At 43.2% G+C, this 18,989-nt stretch overlaps 1 protein-coding gene across 4 annotated transcripts in view; it reads right to left on the reverse strand.

Moving 5' to 3' along the window:
- ETV6 (ETS variant transcription factor 6) overlaps window positions 1–18,989 on the reverse strand; it is a 219,516-nt gene that overhangs the window by 41,097 nt on the left and 159,430 nt on the right. For all 4 annotated transcript variants that reach the window (XM_046665812.1, XM_046665803.1, XM_046665796.1 and 1 more), the window contains one exon: window positions 5,839–6,003. In XM_046665812.1, coding sequence (XP_046521768.1) covers window positions 5,839–5,902 — 64 coding nt within the window. In that variant the 5' untranslated portion in view covers window positions 5,903–6,003. The remainder of the gene's footprint in view (window positions 1–5,838; window positions 6,004–18,989) is intronic.

Here is an 18,989-nt window from a genome sequence, read left to right on the forward strand (position 1 = left end):
GAGAAAACAAAAATATTGTGAAATGAGTATGCACTTTATCAAAGGATGTGGTGCATGTTTTACACACTATAATATCCCTCTGCATGGCAGAGGGATCAGCTGTCACCATCATTTCACAAATGGGACAAGTGAAGTGCTGGGGAATTAAGTGACTGTCCTGTAACTGACGTATTAAGCATTCCTCTGACGTGTGATACACATTTTTGTCTGTTTGTTTTGCTCAAAGACACAGTAAGAGAAGAAAGTGCCAACTCTGGGAGTCTTCAGTTAGGGTCATGTCTACTGCAACTCCCACACTTCAGGGCTGCAGTCCCCCTCTGTGATCCATACCCTCAGACTCTACAACTCGATTCTAAAACAGCCAGTTGACACAGCCATTCAATCCAGCAAACCATCTAACATTGCTTAGTAGAAATTAACAGGCAAGTTGGTGCAAGGAACTATACATAGACACGGACCAGTATTTTCAGCTTACTCTTGAAAGGGATTTTTACTACATTTGAAGGGCACAAGCAAACCATATTTCCAAAGACAGAGGTTCCGGTGGGGTGGAAAGGGAAGAAATAATTTGTAACATCACACTCTGTTATACTAAAAGACTGATGTACTTAGTAAGTCCCCAGTACCAAATTGCTGAATTGAGGGAACTTTAAAAATGTTTATTTTCCTTTTCTTTTTTTCAGCCTTGATAGAAAGTCCAACATGAATTAAGTTGATAATAAGCTGCGGTTTTTTTGTTCATATAGATAATGGTTACAAAAATCCATTCCACCTGCATGTCTTGCAATGGATAACCCTAAATAAGAGTTAATATCAATGCTAACTTGTCTATTCCTTCTTATTGATGTGTTTTCTCAGGGTCTGAAAGTGGTCAAGAAATCAAATACTCCTTTGAATTTAAATCATCCCAGACCATTTAATGTGGTAACTATCTAGTGCTCAAGGACTAGGTAAAATTATCCTGTCTGGGTGAGGTTTTCTAAAATTGAGATTCCTTTATACTTATTCTTTAGCTTTGCAAATGCTATAAATTTGTCATCCTGTTGTATGCTCAGACTGGAAGAATATTGCAAAGAAAATATCCCATTTATCTTCAACCTTAAAATCTTCTGTTTGGAGATGATATAGTTATTTAAAGCACATTCTGAATGTTCCCTGCTTCTAGAGGTTGAAAATGGAGGACCCTTGTCCTGGAAGTGGATAAGATAAGGGTAGTTTGTTAAATTGGTTGAAGAATGTGGAATTCAGAGGCTGCCGTATTTGGACCTAAGGTACGTAATATTTCAGGTAATTATAATTTATCGAGTCCCGTTCTCTCCTCTCTACGTTCGAGATGAGTTGTGTTAAGGAATGCCATTTCCATATACAGAGAACATAACTCCGGGTGGGGCCAGGAGGAAATTATAAACACCCATTTATAGTGATGGGGCAACCAGATACTTCTGTTATATACCATCAGCCCCATGACTGGTGAGATGCTGCAGCTCATTCCTCCTGGAAAGCAAAAAAGATTCAAGGAAAGATAGGAAAAAAATTGGTGAAGTTAAGTTTTATAAGGTATACAGGTTGAGGAGATCAAAGTATTTATTTCCCGCCTGTGGGGTAGGAGGTTGTACTGTTTACCAGAAGCTAACACTGTCTCAGCGGTTGAAGTTGGGCTCAACTCTTAAGAGTTGAAGGGAGCTTAGGAGTCAGATGGTGAAAGTCCCATTTTATGGACAGGAAAATAAGGGCAAATGAAGTGATGAGATCTGTGGAAGAGCCGTGTGTAGGACCTGGCCGCAGGATATCTACCACACCAAATGCTAAGTAGAAAGCGCAGGTCAGAAGCAGCGGTGGCAAATGCTACATCTGAGAGATAAAAAAGATCTTCTATGTATATCTTGTCTCTACCTAAGGAGAAGTCGAGCAGGTCCATGATGCCTGCACTACTCTGCTGTGTGGCCACTTTGTGAGAAGGGTCTTCTCAACTCCTTCTTAGTTCTGTCTTCCAAACCCTCTGACAATACTCCTTTGTTTTGTGATGTCTTCTTGTAGCCCCTATGAGCAGTATCACCTTGATATTCCGTCCATGGCTTTCTGGTTGATGCCTTAATTAAATTACCTACAGTATAAATTGATCTTTATTCTCAGTTCAACGTAATTGAGATGACGCTCACATCTATTATTCCCAGCTCTGGCCTGGCTCTTGCCTCAAATGTCCAACTGCAGAGGAGGACATGTTTTCTTGGATGTCCTGGCATTGCTTGGCCAAAATGAACTCTTCCCATTACCTCCAAATCAGCTCCCTATTTTAGCTAACCACTCTATGCCTGAAGTACTATTATTTTGGTCTCAGTGATCCAGTTCTGGACTTCAGTGTCTCCCATCAGAACTGTAGCAATAGCATTCTAACTAGCTTTCTTTCTTTTAGTGACCCAATGAATCCACCCTATGCACTGATGGGAAAAGTCTGTTCCAAAAGGAAAGCTCCAATCATATCATTCTCCTGATCAAAACTTTTCAGTGGTTTCCCATTACCTGTAAAATAAAATCCAAACCCAGATTAAGAAGTTGGGTCATAATTCAATCAGTATTTATTGAGTGCTAATTGGATGCCACGCACTGTGCTAGATGCTGGAGACAGAGCAGAACAGGACACAACCCCTGCTCAAACTGAACCGTCTACTCTAGGAGAGGGATGTGGAATAGAAAACAATCACATATAACATAGTGCGTGCCTGCATATGTGTGTGTGTGTGTGTGTGTGTGTGTGAGGGGCCATGACACAATTAGGAAATGCTCTGGGATACAAGAGGAACAGCACCTAACCCAAACTTAGGCAGGGAGAGGTGGAGGAAAGGAAGGCGGGGCAGAATCAGGGAAGTAGGAATGGGAGTCGATGAAGGCTTTCCTGGAGAAAGAGGCAGAACTTGAAATACGAAGAGGCAATTAGACAAGTGCAGGAGGTCTGATGAATGATGACAAATAGTGTTGCAAAGGGAAGACCTAGGTTGTGTGGCCTTATCTTTGAACTCCTCCTCCATATCAACTTGTCTACACCTCCTTATATCTTTCCTTACCTCCCTCTGGCTTGTTTTCAAAGCTTTCAAAGTCTGACTCCATTAGCAGACCCCTGAGCTTCGTTTAACAATCCAGCTAGAGACTGCCTCTCCTATCCTTCAACTCCCTTAGCCCACACTTCTGTACCTCTGGCATGCTGTTGCTCAGGGAATAATCATGGAACGAATTTCTACTGCCCCCACCTAACTGTCGTCTACAGCATCTCATGTCTGGACTAGTGCATCAGCCTTAGCTGGCCTTCCTGCCTCCTGCCTCTTCCATTCATCACGTGGGCTCTCTCACTGTCACCCAAATATACTAGGCTAATGCTGCTCCAATTACCAGAATGTTCTCCTCCTTCCCTCTACCTACTCAATTCCACCCCTCCTTCATATTCCATTCCTTCTTTCATGAGGCCCATCCTACTCTGCTCTCTCCCTTCTCCAGCTTCCTTCTGCCTTTAGGTTCAATGCAATCTTGTCTCTCTAACTGGACAGCAGGATCCCGTGTGGTCTTCCACACGGCCCAGCCTGGCAAAGACTTGACAAAGTGGTAAGGAACTATAGACAGGCTTTTGCATATCCTTAATTTCAGCTTTTAGCAGAAAGAATCTAGTTTCATAAGTAAAGTTGAGAGGTCAGTGGAGAGAAAAATAAACCGGCAACAAAAAGGAGCACCCAAGCTATGATGAGGGGAGAAATGCAAAGACTCAGTGAGGAAAGCTTGCCCAAGGTCTAAGTTAAATCAAGTCAAAACATATCACTCTGCTTTCCTCTCTTTGTCTCACATGAATGGTTTCTCTGGAACACTAACAAGTTAGCGTTCTTTTCCTCCAGATAGGTAACTTTGCCTCTTTGAGTATAATATCTTTGAGTTTCCACTGGAACAGAAAAGGGAAGTATTTTTGCATTAAATTAAAAGGAACTATTTAGGTTCCTTTTAGGTTAGTTGTATTTATATATCCGATTGTTTTACTGTTTTCTTATTCTACAACTACAGAAAGAATCAATGATTTGAGACAAAATGTTTCAGATATGTTTGTATCCCTTATAAAACCTTAAAAATAATCTGTTTTTCAGAGATATAAGCTTTCAAGTTTCAATAACATCTACACTTCTGGGGGAAACTTCCCCTTTATCATTTCCTCATATAAACTGTCTGCTGCAATTGGGAAAAGCAGAGGAGGTCCTCTTCTATATCCTTATCTCATCTCCCGTGATGGGGGACGTTTCCTCCTGACGGTTAGTTTATTAACTTCTGGCAGGCCTCCAGGAGTAAATAAGGGTTGAATGTAGTTGGGGACTATGCCAACACCTTTTGCAGGATCTTTGCCCTTTGTCAAGAAAAACAGGGTCTCCACCAGACAAATTACATCAAAGTCGGGGGCCGCAATGAGACATGATAGAAGGAGGGCCCACTGGTACTTGAATAACTAGCCTCTCGAGAGGCACAAACCCGAGACCAAAATTCCCCTTTGACATATGGAGTTCCCAAATGGCTATCTTCTAAATATTCACAAAGTTTAAGGAATGAAATTGGAAAGTATATTTGAAATCTTATCTACGTCAGCGGTACGCTTTGCAGGTACCAAGGCTCCTTCCTGAATTAAATCTTCCCACGTGGTCTTAGGAGCCCTTATTTTGACAAATCTTCCTAGTTAGATGAGCCTGAGGAAACCCCACTTGTGTTTTTCAGGATTTGTCTAAGCTACACGATGCATTACTTCAAAACATTCACTACTTCCAAAGGAAATCCCCTGAACCCCTTTGAATTCATTTCTAAACTTGCCTTGGCCACTAGGATCTATGCTTTTCCCAGTCTTTATCTCCTGTTCCCTCCTTTCTACTCTCCTAACCACGCCATCTTCCTCAGTCGTGCTCACTGACCTTCCTCTCCTGTCTTTGTTTTTCTTTTCTTCTACTTTTTCTTTTGTGAGGAAGATTGGCCCTGAGCTAACATCTGTGCCAACCTTCCTCTACTTTATGTCAGATGCTGCCACAGCATGGCTTGATGAATGGTGTTAGGTCCCTGCCCAGATCTGAACCTGTGAACCCTGGGCCGCCAAAGTGGAGCACACGAACTTACCACTATGCCACCAGGCCATCCGTCTCCTGTCTTTGTTTTTAACCGAGCAGTTCACAGGCTACACTCATCTCAAGCATCTCTTTTAAAAGTCTTCAGAATCAGGAGCAAGGTAGAGTGAAAGGACCAGAATGCATTTTCTTCTTTATTTGGTGACACAACTAGATTCCTTAAGTTCCAGTGTCTGTAGGTCCTAACTGGGTACCTTCTTCTAACCTTAAAAGTTTCCCCTTGATCTGGAAATTCTTCCTCTTCTCCCCCCAAACTGGCTTATACCAGCAGGATCTTTCTTTCTTTCTTTTTTTTTTTTCTTCAAAGATTGGCACCTGAGCTAACAACTGTGGCCAAGCTTTTTTTTTTCTTCTCTGCTTTATCTCCCCAAATCCCCCCTGGTAGATAGTTGTATATCTTAGTTGCAGGTCATTCAAGTTGTGGCATGTGGGACGCTGCCTCAACATGGCCTGACAAGCAGTGCCATGTCCGTGCCTGGGATCTGAACCAGCGAATCCCTGGGCCGCCGCAGCGGAGTGCGCGAGCTTAACCACTCGGCCACGGGGCTGGCCCCAGGATCTTTCCTCTACTGAGCTAGGTCATTGTCCTTGGGCTCATGGTGGCCTACCACGGAGATTTCTTTTGCAGAATGAGTGGTAGCAAAGACCAACCCTGGCTCCCAGATTGTCTAAGCGGAGCAGTGTCGCGAGTCCAGACTCTCACCTGAATGAGGAGATCGATAGCGAAAGTCCTCTTTGGTCAGCAGCAGGAGAGCTTTGCCATTCATTTCAAACGTGTTGCTGTCAATTGGCCTTAAAGAAAACTCATTTTCAGCCCACTTGAGCCACTGGGCTACGTCATCCCTGCTCCAGTAAATTGGCTGCAAGCCTGTTGGAGAGAGAGCAAGGCAGAAAGAAAGAGAGAGAGAGAAAGGTCTCGTCAGTTAGACAGTAGGAATAAGGGGAAAAGACTTCTGAACGGTTAACGAAATTGAGTCTCCAGGTCTGAACAGCCCTTACATTCAACTCTGAAACTTGAGTTAAAACTCAAGATTATAAGCGCCAAAGTGTGCTATCAAATGAACTTTTTATTTGGAGGCAAAATGAAAAAAAAAAAAAGAAAAATCCTTTTTCATGTCTTTAAGGGACTGTAGTCTCAGAGCCCTGCCCCTTCTTGCCCAGCCAGGAGCTGTCTTGATACCAGGTCTGTCCTGGAAGAGCAGCTCTGGGGTGGCCTGAAGCATCTAAGGGGGTTGAGTCACGACGATGTCAACGTGCTTTGGAGGAGACCTTAGGATCAGAGCTGATCTGACTGTAGCCCAACGTCCTTTTGAAGTGAGAATGCTCCAGAGCTGGGCTTGACCTTCCAGAGCTGCCAAATAATGAAGTGTTCCCTGAAACTTCTTCCAGGAAGAGCTATTCAGTCAGCCTCTGGGAAACGATGAGGCGAGCCTCTGGGAAGGAGAGGGCAAGGTAAGGATAAAAGGTCTTTTGCCTTTTTATTCTACTTGCTCACGGTAGAACTTCCGGGTAGGGGTGGTACTTGGACTCTGAGTGGTACAGAAGTGGGTCAAAGGGAGGGCTGAGGCTGAGAGGGTGGATCAGGCTGCGTCTCTGTCTGGAAGCCTGACTGAAAGTCTATATTTTTATTTTATTTTGCAGTTGTGGGAAATCTTTGCTACATCATTCCAAGTGGTTTAGAACAGCGGTTCTCAAAGTGTGATCTGTGGACCCCTTAGGGTTCCCAAGACCTTTTCAAGATGTCTATGAAGTTAAAACTCCTTCCATAACAACATTAAAAGGTTATCTGCCCTTTTCCACTCTCATTCTTCTATGAACATACAGTGGAATTTTCTAGAGGCTATACAACATGTGATACTACAACAGATATGAGAATCTAGCCATCTTCAATGAAGCTAGACAGGAAAGAGACTAGCAAAAATCTAGCACAGAGCCATTCTTCTGATTTTTTTTTTCTGTTTTGGAAAATATACTCATAAATATATAATTATGCTAACATATGCTTGGCTTATTATTTTTCAGCAAGTTAACAAATATTCTTTAAATTCTCAGCTTTAATTTCCAATATGGTAAATATAAGAGATACAATGCATATGAGCAAAGCTCTCTGGGGTCTTAGAAGCCAGATACTCAACAGAGCTCTACTCTCTAAAATCGTATTGTGAGAATTAATAGTTCAAATACAATGGAATCAGTGTGGGCTAAGAGGAACTTCAGTCTCTCTACTTAGTTACTTAAACTTGCTAACGAGACTCCAATGAGTATGTTATAAAAGTGTCCTTCAATCTGACCCTGAAAAGAATCTCCTTTCATCCTTGAATCAGCTATGACAAAGAACGTCTGGTCTCCTTGGGTGGGTTGCTCCTCCTCCTTGGTGGACTGGGGAAAAGAATGGTTCCGATCCTGTGGAGAAGGTCCAGGACCTCTGTCTCTTCCAGGTGGCTCTCTCTTCCAGGTGGCTCCTTTGCAAAGCCTAGTTTTAAATAATGGTAGCTGGCTTCCTTGAACTCTGTGGAAGACCCTTGGAAACCAGTCCATCATGTAGGGCGCTAATAAAGAACTACGTACGGGCACTGGAATAATTAAAGACGGGCATTTAAGAGGGTTTTTTTTTCTTGGTTTTTAAGTTTTATGATTTTTTTATATGGAAAAAGGTAGCATTATAAAATAATAATGTAGTATGCTACTGCTCTATGATCTTTAGAATAAAACATGGCCCCTAAAAAATTCAAGGTTTTGTTTTTGACTCTTACTAGGCCAAGAAGCAAGGCCTATTAAAAATGGTCCTTGGATACAGGAGGTGTCCTAACTCTTTTCAATGACTTTGAAAATGCACTTCTGGCATCACAGGGAGGTGGGAGTGGGCGTGAGGATGGCTCAGCAAAATCTCTACTTTTGAACTGGTAAAACCCTTAAAGCTTACTTCCTATTGTCAACAGTGTGACCTTTGAACAGGAACAGCATGGTGATTGTTATTAGGGACTTTTCCCCTCCTCTCCTTCACAGGAGGAGTATGAGTACAGTCAGTCGTTAGGGGACAAATGTGAGGTTCCAGTCAAGCTTGGTCTAGGAAAGCACCTGGTGGTGAGAGCGCCACAGAGCAGAAGATGCTCAGTCAGAAACAGGAAAAACTATGAGGCAGCTTATTGGAAGTGCAAGTGCCACAGCAAATACAGAACTGAATCCCGCTCAGGAGGGGAAACGAGAGTAAAATGCTGAAGTTTCTGCAGAGGATTCACTGAAACGGAGGGAGGCGGGTGAGAAGGGGGTGGGGGACGCAAGTAGTAATTTGAGGTTCTTTATAGTCTATGGAAGAAAATACTCATGAGTAATCTTTTCCCTAAATACAAGAAGAGTCCCACACTCCAAACAGCCCTGCTGGTTAAGAACGACAGTTTCTCTTTTCACTTCCCATTAATCTCTCCCACAGGCCAGCCCCTGAAGCAAGCAGAGCCACCAGGCGGAAACCCCCTCGCCAGGAACCGAGGTGAATGCTCTGGGCTTGTGTGCAAAAGGGACCCAGTGAATTACAGTCAGTCCAGGGAATACCATGGCAATCTCAGAAGTTTCATAAATGTGACCCTGGCAGAGCAAGCTCCCTGTCTGAGGCCACTCACTAAATTCATCAGTCACTGCTCTCCCGTTAGCATAAAGAGAGAAGGTGGACACATTCACTGAGCTGGAAAGAGGCTTGATGAACTTTGGTGTTCAAAGTCAAGTCTCAGGGCTGTTTCCTTTTTAATTCAATAGAATAAAAAGGTTGTGGTGTAACCAATTCTAACTAAGGAAAAAGAAGTCCCCTTTCTTCAAACCAAAGGGCCCTATGGCCAGAGTGTTACAGCATCTAAACCGAATACAGCCTTGGACACAGGCAACTCGGGTCTTATCAGGACCATTTAATTTACTTAATAGTCATTTATTAAGCACCTCTATCATCTAGCACTATTCTAAGCACTTTATACACATTACTTCATTTAACTGCATGCTCACAACGACCCTATGAGAAAGGGTTTCAGATCATGGCATGGTGCATTTAAGGCATTTGCCCAAGGTCAACGGCCCGCTGTAACAAGAGGAGCTGAGATCCGAACCCAGGCAGTCTGGCTTCAGAGTCTGTGCTCTTATCCGTCATACTGTGACTCAGAATTGAGATTGATTTTCCACATCTTTTAGGGCTTCAGAGAAGACTGAGTGAACTGAATCCTCCCCATCCAAGACTTTGATCCTTGGAGGCTTTCTCAAGTTATCAACAGACTAAAAATAGAGCAAAAAATCTGTAGATCCCTGTAGATCTAGAAATAGATGTATAAATGGGAAGAGGAGGGGTGTAGGTGGCACTCTGCTTTTAACGCATCCAGGAATAAAGTGCTGCCTTCAACGGCTACTTGCTCATAGACGCTCACTGCTCATAACACTGGTCTTGAGACTTCGGAGCTCACAGCTGCTAAAGTAACAGAAGCCACATGGGCAAGACAAGGGAGGAACATACAGCATCTACCTGGTGTCACAGTTACCTCTTGCAACTTTAACTCAACAGAGGTGAAGAATAGAGATGTTAACGATCATTAGTAAAAAGAAAAAGGAGAGAGACCATTATTCTGCACCCATGTTTTGCTACTCCCTGTACACAAAACAAGCCTGTGAGAGCCATACTAAGACTCGCATTTTTAATGTCAACTAATTTCAGAGCACATTTCAGAAGAATTTTGTACAGAAGAAATGAACTGCTATGATTAAGAAAATGACTAAAGGGGCTGGCCTGGTGGCACAGTGGTTAAGTTTGTGCCCTCTGCTTCAGTGGCCAGGGGTTCATAGGTTCAAATCCCACATGCAGACCTAATACAGCCCATCAAGCCATGCCGTGGTGGCGTCCCACATACCAAATAAAGGAAGACTAGCACAGATGTTAGCTCAGGGACTATCTTCCTCAAGCAAAAAGAGTAAGATTGGAAACAGATGTTAGCTCAGGGCCAATTCTCCTCACCACAAAAAAAAAAAAAAAAAAGAGGAAAAGAAAATGACTAAAAATTTCACCGCACTTTTTTCCCGAAGCAGGTCAAATCCAGGTCCAGCTGCCGTACCCTTCAACAACACACCCACGCCCTTAAACTTCCTTCTAATATTTCTTCGATTCCATGTTCAAAGGAGCAGCCACATTCATCAGTATATTCTTAGCTCCGTTTCAGACTTTCTGAGTTATGTTTAAATTAACAATGAAAAGCATGCTGGCAGTCAGGAGCTAGGATTTTACTCCCAGATCTGCCATTATTTAACGTGTGATTCTGGGCAGGCCACTCAGTTTCTCTTTGGCTCAGTGACTTCATATGTACAATGAGGGGCTTACAGTCTGTGATCTCTATTCCCTTCTGGGTGTAATACAGTCAATACGCTCCCATTTAATTTGAATCCTAAAAACCAAAGAACACAAGCAACCAGGATCTTTTTTCTACAGAACTACTCCATGCTCACAGTGATGACCCTGAGATTTTGTAACTTCCTGAAGGAACTTCTGAATCACAGAAAACAGATTAAATTACTTTAAATAAGAGTTTAGCGCTTAAGAGTGTTTTATTATATTCTAATTCTTGGAAAAGTTATAACCCGGCTATGGCAAAGTGCTTTCACACGTATCACCTCATGCAATTCTCATAAAAACCCTGCGAAATCAGTTGTATTCTCATTTCAGTTTAACAGAAGAGGAAAGAGGGGGCTCAGAGTCATTAGATGATTCTAAGGGTTTGAACAATACTCAGTTTGAGCTCTTTTGCTATAGAATACCTTCAACAAAAACACCCTTTGTCCCAAACTTTCTGTTTAAACAGGAATTTGCTAAGATTCTATGGCTTAGAGGATAGAATCACAAAATGTGAAAGACAGAAGACACCACGGAGCCGATCGAGTCCAACCCCCCCAACGCCCCTCCATCTTACTCGTTAGGAAACCGAAACCAGGAAAAGTTAATTGCTGCCCCAGGATCCCTGACTCTTCCCAATATCTCATGTCGTCTCACAACTTGACTCAATGACCCAGCACAATTCCGTAACCTTGATGTACGTGAGGACAGTTATCCCTTCCTCACTTAGTCATCTTGCCTTCAGACTAAACGTCCTTAACTGGTCCAAACATAAGTTCCGTACTGCAGTGTTTAGACTCTCACTGACCCGCCTGCTTCCTCCGGAGGGAGGTCCCACTCAGCTCCCATCCCTAAACACGGTGCCAGAGGCAGAACAAGAAGCTTTCTTTCTCTGGACAACACACTTCTGTTGATAATGAGAGCTACCGATTCCTGAGCACTTACACTGACTCTGCACTAGAGTGACGATTACTCTTATTTACAGATGAGAAAACTGCAGCACACACCAACGGAAATGGTGGCGCCTGGATTGAGACCCAGGTGGTCTGGGCCCACAGTCCCAACTCCGAACACCCCATCATACTGCTTCTCAAGGAAATTATTATTCCTAATAATAACAGCAAACACAAGCAAATAATAACAAGCAAAGCTGCTGACTGCGTGCCAGGCACTATTCTAACTGCTCTCTGTGCAGAACTCATCTGACTCCCGCAGCAATCCCGTACAGCAGAAACCTTCTCCCTCCCTATTTACAGAGGAGAAAGCAAGAGACAGGGAAGTTCAGTGACTCGGCCAAAGTCTCACACCCAACGAAAGAGCCAACAGTTGAACCCAGCTGGTCTAGGTCAAAGTCTGTATTTATTAACTTCCTGCCTCCCTGTCTAAGTTTATTTGGTATTTTGGCAGGACATCAAATTAAATTCATGATTTAAAAGAGAGAGAGAGAAAAGTTCCAGCGAGTATGTGAACTTTCACAGTGGTTATGCGTGCTGGCACTGAGCACCGGCATGGAAACTCCATTTCCCAGCTGTGTGACCTCGGACAAGTTATTTAACCTCTCTGTGTCTCACTTGCCTCATCTGGAAAATGGAGGACAGCTTTCAACCTGTGAAGTAAGTACCACTGAATCACAAATGACATGTCTACCAAATTGGCAGATAACATCGAGCTAGTATAGAGTAAGATTATACAAATGATGATGATATAAACACACAGGACAGACAGTATCTGTCACAGAGCAAGCACTTAATAAATGTTAGCTATTGTTTTTCTACTATTACTACCATTAATGTTTTTACAGTCACCCTACCCTGAACATATACAGCTGGTGTTTCGAACCCAGATGTAAGAATGTATGCTAATCAACATCAGATTTCATCTTGATTTTTCACGATCCTTCCAGCCTGCTGCAGTCTCTTCAGATTTGGATCTATTTCTAGTATCATCTATACTTTGTAGTTTCATATCATCTGCAACTTTGATAAGCATCTGTCACCTCAACACGTTCTGACAAAGTGCTGATTAGCTGAGGGCTGAGATGGGAGCACTCTGGTGACACACCGGCCACTTCCTTTCAGATGGATACTGATCAAGTTATTGGCTCCCTCTAGGTACAAGTGTTCAATTATCAATCCATCTAAATACTCTGGTATTGGGACTACATTTTCCAAATTTGGCCATAAAGGCACCATCTGAAGTTCAAACGAAATGCTTTCCTGATATCCAGAAACATATTGACTACAAAATCTACAAGCACCTTATTGAAGAGTGTGAAGACGAGGAGAAGGAGCACTGCTTGGCTCCTAAGGGATCACTTTTCTCTAAGACCTTATAACATGTATGTTTGAAAATCTGTCCTGAATTTCATCTGTAAGTAGTACCAGCTTAGTCGTTTTTAGTCTGTACACTCTTTTTTCCTGTTCTATTCTGAATATCAGGTAAACATTGGCTCAGATTCTTTCTTTTAGTCCCTCTTCCATTTCCCAGAACCCTTAGGGATCACTGCCAGTGGCCTATGTTTCACCCTTGTAAGTTCCTCTATTCTGAGATGTCATTTGTCTGGGCCAAGAGCCTTGAATTTATTTGGAACAACTTAGATTCGCTTTTACAATCAAGTCACCCATCTTGGGCTTCAATTCCCTTATGACAATGTCTGCGCTACCTGTTTCAGTCTGACGATCATCCTCTTTGATGGAAGAGAGGGAAGAAAGAGAGAAGCTGAAGTTTTGGTTTTTCCTTGCCATTTGTTAATGTCGCTCCATCATTCCAATCTGCATGCTGATACCAGACTTATTCTTAATCCCCCAACACAGTTTGCTTAAGCACCTTCCATAGTTGTCAACTCACTTAGTTTTAACATTCTAGATCTAAAAAGCTCTCTTTCATATTTTTCTTTTCAGTAAGTTTTTCTTTCATCCACTCTACACATCTTTTAAAATAGCATGCGTACATATATAATCTCAAACAATGCACAGAAAAATATAGTGAAACATAAAAATATTAACGGCAACTGTCGCTCAATGGAATTACAGGTGATGTTTACTGCCGTCTTTTGATTTTTTATTTCTCAATTCTCTACATTAAGCATGTGTTACTTTTATGTTTAAAACAAACCTATTTAAAAATTGAGCTCATCAGAGAATGCGCCCACTACAGCCTCATCAAATTCTTTCGTTGTCTTTCTCCCTTCTCATCCCAATAAGTGCCAGGTGCAGTTGTTGATGTGTCAGAATGTTATTTTCAAGAGCACCCTAACTCTCTTGACTCGTGTTTCAGCATTTCAGATCATGGGACCATAGGTACTTTTTCTCTAAATTTTTAAAACATGCCTTCTTCAAGTCAAGAAAACACATCTGATCATACCTTTCATTTCCCTTCCCCAGCTGTAAGATGATGTTTTCATTCTCATCAAAGTTCCCATCATTTCCATTTGCCAACCAATTGCTCCTTATCTGTCAGACTTGAGTGGAAGTTGGCAGTGCCCCTTATTGTTTCTTCTACCTTCCAGCAGACAAAACTGCCAACTTTTAACTGCATGTGTTAAATGTTAAAATGTTCACGCATGTAGCTGAAGGGGATTGCTCAGTGATTCTCACATCATACTTGGCACACAATGGGCCCCTAGTAATGTCATATTGGGGGCCAAAGATCCCCAACACTAGGTAATCCATCTGTGGGCCAGCTCTGCAGGCTGTGACTGCCATTGCTCTCCCACCCACCACTATTCTCATCACGTAGCACACTTCAGATCTACGCAGTTCTTTACGTGACCAGATGCTTCCACATCCATGTCATCCCAGCAACTATTCTGTGAGGGAGCTAAGGCTGGCACAACTATATTTGCAGAAGAAACTGAAGCTCAGACAGGTTGAGGGACTTTCCCAAAGTCACAATGGGCCTAGGAGCAAAACTCCAGCTCCAGGTCCTCTGTATCAGTCCAGTGAACTTCCTCTGCAAAGGGAATAGTAGCTACAAAAGCCCCTTGCACTCTAAAATGCACAGGAACTAGGAATAATAAACCAGAAACTCAACTTCTCATGGCAGGTCTGGTTTAGCCGTAGATCCAGAACCCTGAGCAGGGCCCAAAGAGCCCCTTCAGACCTCTGCAAAGGGGGTGCAGCGGGCAAGGTTTACTTTAGAATAAACAGACCCTCCAAAATAAAACAAACTATCCTCAGAGCCCTTCCAGCTGCTTCTCAGAGCACCTTCCAGGGGACTTTTCTGACTCCTTTCCCTTCCCCTTCCCCATGGGCTGGACCCGTGTCCTCCACGCTCCCACTCTGGTCTTGGATAAACTCTGACAAACTCTGGCGTTCTCGTTCCTGGGGGTCTGCCTCTAACCTTGGCTGTGCTATTTGATCACAACTGCTTTCAGCACACAAATTCTGTCACTAGGGAATTGGAAGTTCCAAAACATTTCCTATTTTTGTCCTCAAGGTTACCCTGCATCTCAGCACACAGCTTCCAAGCGAAGGTTGGAAGGTAGACTCAGGTCTTTCAGCCAAAACCCAGGAGCAAGAATCCTATATGTTCATGTTTAGACCCAAAGTCATATTCAATTTCCTCGAATAATTTTTTTCTTATAAACTTCATTTTGTGGATTTTTCTGGCTTTCACTCAGTTTTATTCACAAAGGGGTTTTTATCAGCAAACCTGTTGACAGCAAAACTGGCCTGAGGCCTGCCACTCACTCTCACAAACATGACTTATAATATTCCTTCCCATTTCTGTTTTTGGGCCACAAGCCCAACGTGGCAAGAGGCATGTAATATTTTAGATAAAAACTTGGGTTTGGGAATCAGATAATCCTGAGTTCAATACTGGTCCTGCCACCCACTTGTTCAGTGGCCATGGGTATATTACATCTCTGAACCTCAGTTTGCCCAGCAGTAAAATGGGGCCAAGAAGAGTACCAAACTCTTTTGGCAAATTTAAGTATGAAATGAGATAATCCATATAAAGACTTTGCACTGTGCCTGGTCCACAAGAAGTGCTCAGTGCAGTTTTAGGGGGTGCGTAGGACAGAGACGGGATAGCAGGTTAGCTGTACTTTGTCACATGTCTCAAGGAGACTAAAATACTTTCTGCAGCTCACTGGAGCCTCAGAAGCTGGAGCAAGGGTTCCTGAAGCTGTGTGAAGCCTCTGGCAGGAGCTCCGAGCCTAGCCAAGGGCTTTAAGGGGAGGGCTGGCATCACCAGTGTGCAGATGGGGAATGTGGCCCAGGAGGAGAGAGAGAAAGGCCTGGAGCAGGTGAGAGGCCGGAGGAAGGCAGGCGGGGTTAGGAGCCCACTCAGGTCCAGGACTACGGGGAGGCACGTGAGGCACTCATCTCAGATGCAAAATTTAAGGTAGTGCGAAAAAAGCCAATAATTGTGAAAAATAATAACAGTTTAATGCATTATTTTAAAAAGCAAAATAAATATAAAAAATTCAGGATGAACAAAATATCAACATTTTAACTAAAGTTACATTCAAAAAGAGAGATGATAGGGAGGGTGTAGTGATAACGCAGATGGGGACACACCAGAGAGGTACTCCCTAAGTTTTGGAGGTAACGGATCCCTTTGAGATATTTGCATTTGAGAATGCGGTGAGAGATAGTGGCCTTCTTTTGAAATGCATAGGCATGTGCACACCTGCCATATTTGCTTGCAATTTCAAAGTTTATGGAGTAGCCCAAGTTTATTTATGGACTCCTGGAGAATCAGTTTAGAATTTTTTTTTTTTCAGTTTAGAATTTTTTAGTCTTGTGTATGCAAATGGGTCTGACAATATATACTAGCGATATAATGCAAAAACCAAAATAGGTTTGAGAGGAGAAACACACACACCTCTCTCCTGATATTTTGGGAAGAAAGAGAGAAGAGAGACGCAGGAAGGGTACCCGCCTCTTACTCCAAAGGAAGGGAGGATGAAATGATGAAAGGTGACTGGGTGCCATTTCCTTATGAAATGTACACAACTGACCTTAAATATCGAGTGGCCCTTCCTCAAGTATTTCAGAAATCGTTGCTAACATATTGTAAGCCTTTATTCATCCTAGTGAAGTTTAATCACTTTACTAGCAAATTATGTTAATTCATGAACAGCGGGGCAACTGGGCTGCGCAAAGAGAGAGTATTGAAAGACAAATTTCTAAAGAAAAGAGGCAATTAAAGGCAGAATTTCTCATATTGCGGGGCAGAAAGATACATTTTATTTTCAAATTTACTGATATTATGTACACAAAGTAGCCTAATTTTAAGAAGAAAGAAAAGGTAGGAAAATACATATTCAGAGTTGAAACGTTCCTCAAATAGATTTAGTGAGCAGTTGAAACTGCTCGTGGAAAGCTGGTGCAAGGGTTTTTCATCCTCAGTGGAAATGGATAGGGTACAGAGCGCACGAAGATCCTGCTGGATCCGCATGACCCACAGAACACAGGTGATCTACGATGGGTGTCTGAATCAAGAAGAATGAATTTCCTTTCTCTCCCTTCTTGGTCTTTTAAACCACACAGGATCACCTCTTGTGTCCGCCACAGGCTACAGAACATTCCTTTGCAAAGTGTAACAAGAGCAGAACTCATTCTCATTCTGGCTGGGGGCTGCTCTGCCTGATCACTGGCATGGAGAGGCTTCCCCTTATGTGGTTCAGCTGCGCCCTGGTCCCTTCCCTCCTGAGTTCTCTTTACTCCTGGCAAACTTTAAAAAGCAGAATCCCTTTTATGAGGATGGAGATGGTCGGTCCCTATTATCACTGAATCCTGAGGTGAACAGGCGGCTGTGGAGTAGAGGTGGGTATGAGAGAGGGATCAGGAAAAGGGAGACTGAAAAAAGTGTTTAACTTTTACAGTGCTAACCCACAGACCTCAGAACATGCACACAGGATCCCAAAGGCAGATCTGACCTAACAGACTGGTCAAACAATGCTTTTCTGGAAAATGTCTTCTTTCAAGGAGAGTTCCATGACCCTCTCACCCTTCTTTCTCCTCTTCCCTCTTTGGATAGTGAATCCAAGTGTTTTCAAAGACCCCGTTGGTCGCCTTTCAGAGCTGAACGCACTCTCCTTTGCGAGGATGCCTGAGCTGATGCCGAGTCAGCGGTACTAGGGGCAGACTCACTGTGGTGACACAGGCGGATGAAATCATTTTAACAGCGTTGCGGACGCCTCAGGAAGCAAAAAGAAAGCCAAACTTGGAGAAGCAACTCCTATTTAAAGATAACTGTGTTGCATTTGTGTGTGTGTGTGTGCATGTAGGTGTGTGTGTCACAGACATCTCTCCATTCCTCATCCCCTTGTTTTTTCTTCACCCGGAGTATTCACAGGGAAATGGCTTCTGTAGATTTAGCCATTAAAAAAGTCGTAATCTTTTTTTCTCACCAGCTATATTCCCTGGTTTCAGAGTTGTGAAGGTTACTAATCCCCTGGTTTCAGGGCTTAAGATGGTCACTTGGAATCAGGAAAATTAAAAAACAAAACAACACCAACCCTTTGCCCTCTTCCAGAGTGGCACACATGCAACCAGAGACAGAGACGTAACGTTGCCATCTTCTTGACCACCGGCCCTGGGCTGCTCTGAGACTCCAGATGCTGGGAGATGGGGTGGCCAGGCTGGCTCAGTGGCCAAAGGGGTACCAGGAGACCCTCCCTTGGCCACAAAATATCTTTGTCTTTGGCTCTGGCATCCTGGCTGAAGTTTTATACTATTCAGTCCTTTGGATAAAGGCATGCACATCTCTCTGTGGAAGGGGAAGCTGGTAAAGGGAATACACCAAATCAAGAAAATCTGTTCACACTTCAGCTTTGTTAGGCAGTCAGATGAATGAGTCAGAAGGAACAAGTGAGAGGACCCTCCAGTTGTAAGGATGGTGGGGGTCTGGAGCAGCCCGGAGGCAGAACCGTGGAGGTACCCAAAGAAAGGAGACTGTGCTCATTTTTTCCTCATTGTAGCTGTTTATAGCTCATGACTCTTCAAAGGAGCTTTTATTTCTGCACTAGAAAAGGTGTGTTATAATACAGATGTGAGCGTTTTGAATTCTGGAGAGAGGCCTATGTCCATTTTTAAACTTTGACTTGAGAGTCGGAAGAAAAGAGGAAAGGAATGAGCAGCACATCACTGATGGCACACGTAACGTCCACTCACAAAGTGCACAAACGCGTTCCTGAGGCCGGGCAGAGCGGGAGCCAGGGTGAGGTCTCCAGGGGGTCTGCAGGCTGACTTCCTATTGTCCGGCTACTTGTAAAGCATGCTGGCTACTTTTGTTTCTTGGCAAGAATTGCTAATTTGTTGGAAATACTACAATTTTCCTTGAGCTACTTAATTATAAAATTCAAATCCTGTTTCTGTCACCCACTAGCTCAGTGACTATAGAGGATTGGATGGTGGCCCCCAAAAGATAGGTCATGTCCTACTCACTGGAGCCCATGAATGTGACCTTATTTGAACAAAGATCTTTGCAGATGTCATTAAGTTAAGGATCTTGAGATGAGATCATCCTGGATTATTTGGGTGGGCCCT

This window comes from Equus quagga, chromosome 1 (genome assembly GCF_021613505.1).
Source record: "Equus quagga isolate Etosha38 chromosome 1, UCLA_HA_Equagga_1.0, whole genome shotgun sequence".
In the NCBI taxonomy this organism is placed as follows: Eukaryota; Metazoa; Chordata; class Mammalia; order Perissodactyla; family Equidae; genus Equus; species Equus quagga.